This window comes from Charadrius vociferus, unplaced genomic scaffold, assembly GCF_000708025.1.
Source record: "Charadrius vociferus isolate BGI_N301 unplaced genomic scaffold, ASM70802v2 scaffold3, whole genome shotgun sequence".
Taxonomy (NCBI): Eukaryota; Metazoa; Chordata; class Aves; order Charadriiformes; family Charadriidae; genus Charadrius; species Charadrius vociferus.
The window spans coordinates 816,220-817,534 of record NW_009647748.1 but is presented as its reverse complement, the minus strand read 5'-3'; the positions used below and the strand labels follow the sequence as shown (position 1 = coordinate 817,534).

The 1,315-nt window shown below is 57.0% G+C and overlaps 1 protein-coding gene across 1 annotated transcript; it reads left to right on the top strand.

Moving 5' to 3' along the window:
* The first annotated feature begins 24 nt into the window (after positions 1 to 24).
* On the top strand, positions 25 to 1,218 carry ADRB2 (adrenoceptor beta 2, surface). Its single transcript, XM_009882086.1, has one exon. It carries the CDS (start codon positions 25 to 27, stop codon positions 1,216 to 1,218), a length of 1,194 nt encoding a protein of 397 aa, XP_009880388.1.
* The last annotated feature ends 97 nt before the right edge of the window (positions 1,219 to 1,315 follow it).

Here is a 1,315-nt window from a genome sequence, read left to right as displayed (position 1 = left end):
GAGGGAGGGAGGGAAGGGGGGGCAATGGGGGTGGCAGGCACCGAGCTGCCCGGAGGCAACGTCAGTGCCAACCAGAGCGCCGCCGACCCCACGCTGTCGCGGGACGTGTGGATGGTGGGCATGGGGATCCTCATGTCGGTGATCGTGCTGGCCATCGTCTTCGGCAACGTGCTGGTGATCACCGCCATCGCCCGGTTCCAGCGCTTGCAGACTGTCACCAACTACTTCATCACCTCTCTGGCCTGCGCTGACCTGGTGATGGGGCTGGCCGTTGTGCCCTTCGGCGCCAGCCACATCATCATGGAGATGTGGAAGTTTGGGAACTTCTGGTGTGAGTTCTGGACCTCCTTGGACGTGCTCTGCGTCACGGCCAGCATCGAGACCCTCTGTGTCATTGCTGTGGACCGGTACTTTGCCATCACGTCCCCTTTCAAGTACCAGAGCCTGCTGACCAAGAGCAAGGCACGTGTGGTCATCCTCGTGGTGTGGGTGGTCTCAGCCCTCACCTCCTTCTTGCCCATCCAAATGCACTGGTACCGGGCAGACCGCGACGAGGCCATCCTGTGCTATGAGAAGGACACGTGTTGCGATTTCTTCACCAACCAAGCCTATGCCATTGCCTCCTCCATCATCTCCTTCTACCTGCCGCTTGTGGTCATGGTATTCGTGTATGCCAGGGTCTTCCAGGTGGCCAAGAAGCAGTTGCAGAAGATAGACAGGAGCGAAGGGAGGTTTCACACCCAGAACAAGGAGCAGGAGCAGAAAGGGGGAGCTGGGCACCGCCGTTCTTCCAAGTTCTTCTTGAAGGAGCACAAGGCCCTCAAGACCCTGGGCATCATCATGGGCACCTTCACGCTGTGCTGGCTGCCCTTCTTCATCGTCAACATCGTGCATGTTATCCAGGACGACATCATACCCAAGTACGTGTACATCCTCTTGAACTGGCTGGGCTATGTCAACTCTGCCTTCAACCCTTTGATCTACTGCCGGAGCCCAGACTTCAGGTATGCCTTCCAGGAGCTCCTGTGCCTCCGCAGGTCCGCCCTGAAGATGTATGCCAACGGCTACTCAAACAGCAATGGCAAGAGCGACTACAACGAGGAGCACAACGGCTACCCCCTGGCATCGGATAAAACCTGCGAGTTGCTCTGCGAAGAGGGCTCCTTCCCTCACCCCGAGGACTTTTTGCACTGCAAAGGTACTGTGCCGAGCGGGTAGCTTCGAGACGCGATGGGCTCTGGTGTGGCACACATCGGTTATAAAGAGGAGCCTTTCTCTCTAAGGAAAAAAAACCCCCTAATAATAATAATAATAA

Excerpts from the sequence above, each read along its gene's own strand:
- ADRB2 (XM_009882086.1), top strand. The coding sequence starts at position 25 with ATGGGGGTGGCAGGCACCGAGCTGCCCGGAGGCAACGTCAGTGCCAAC.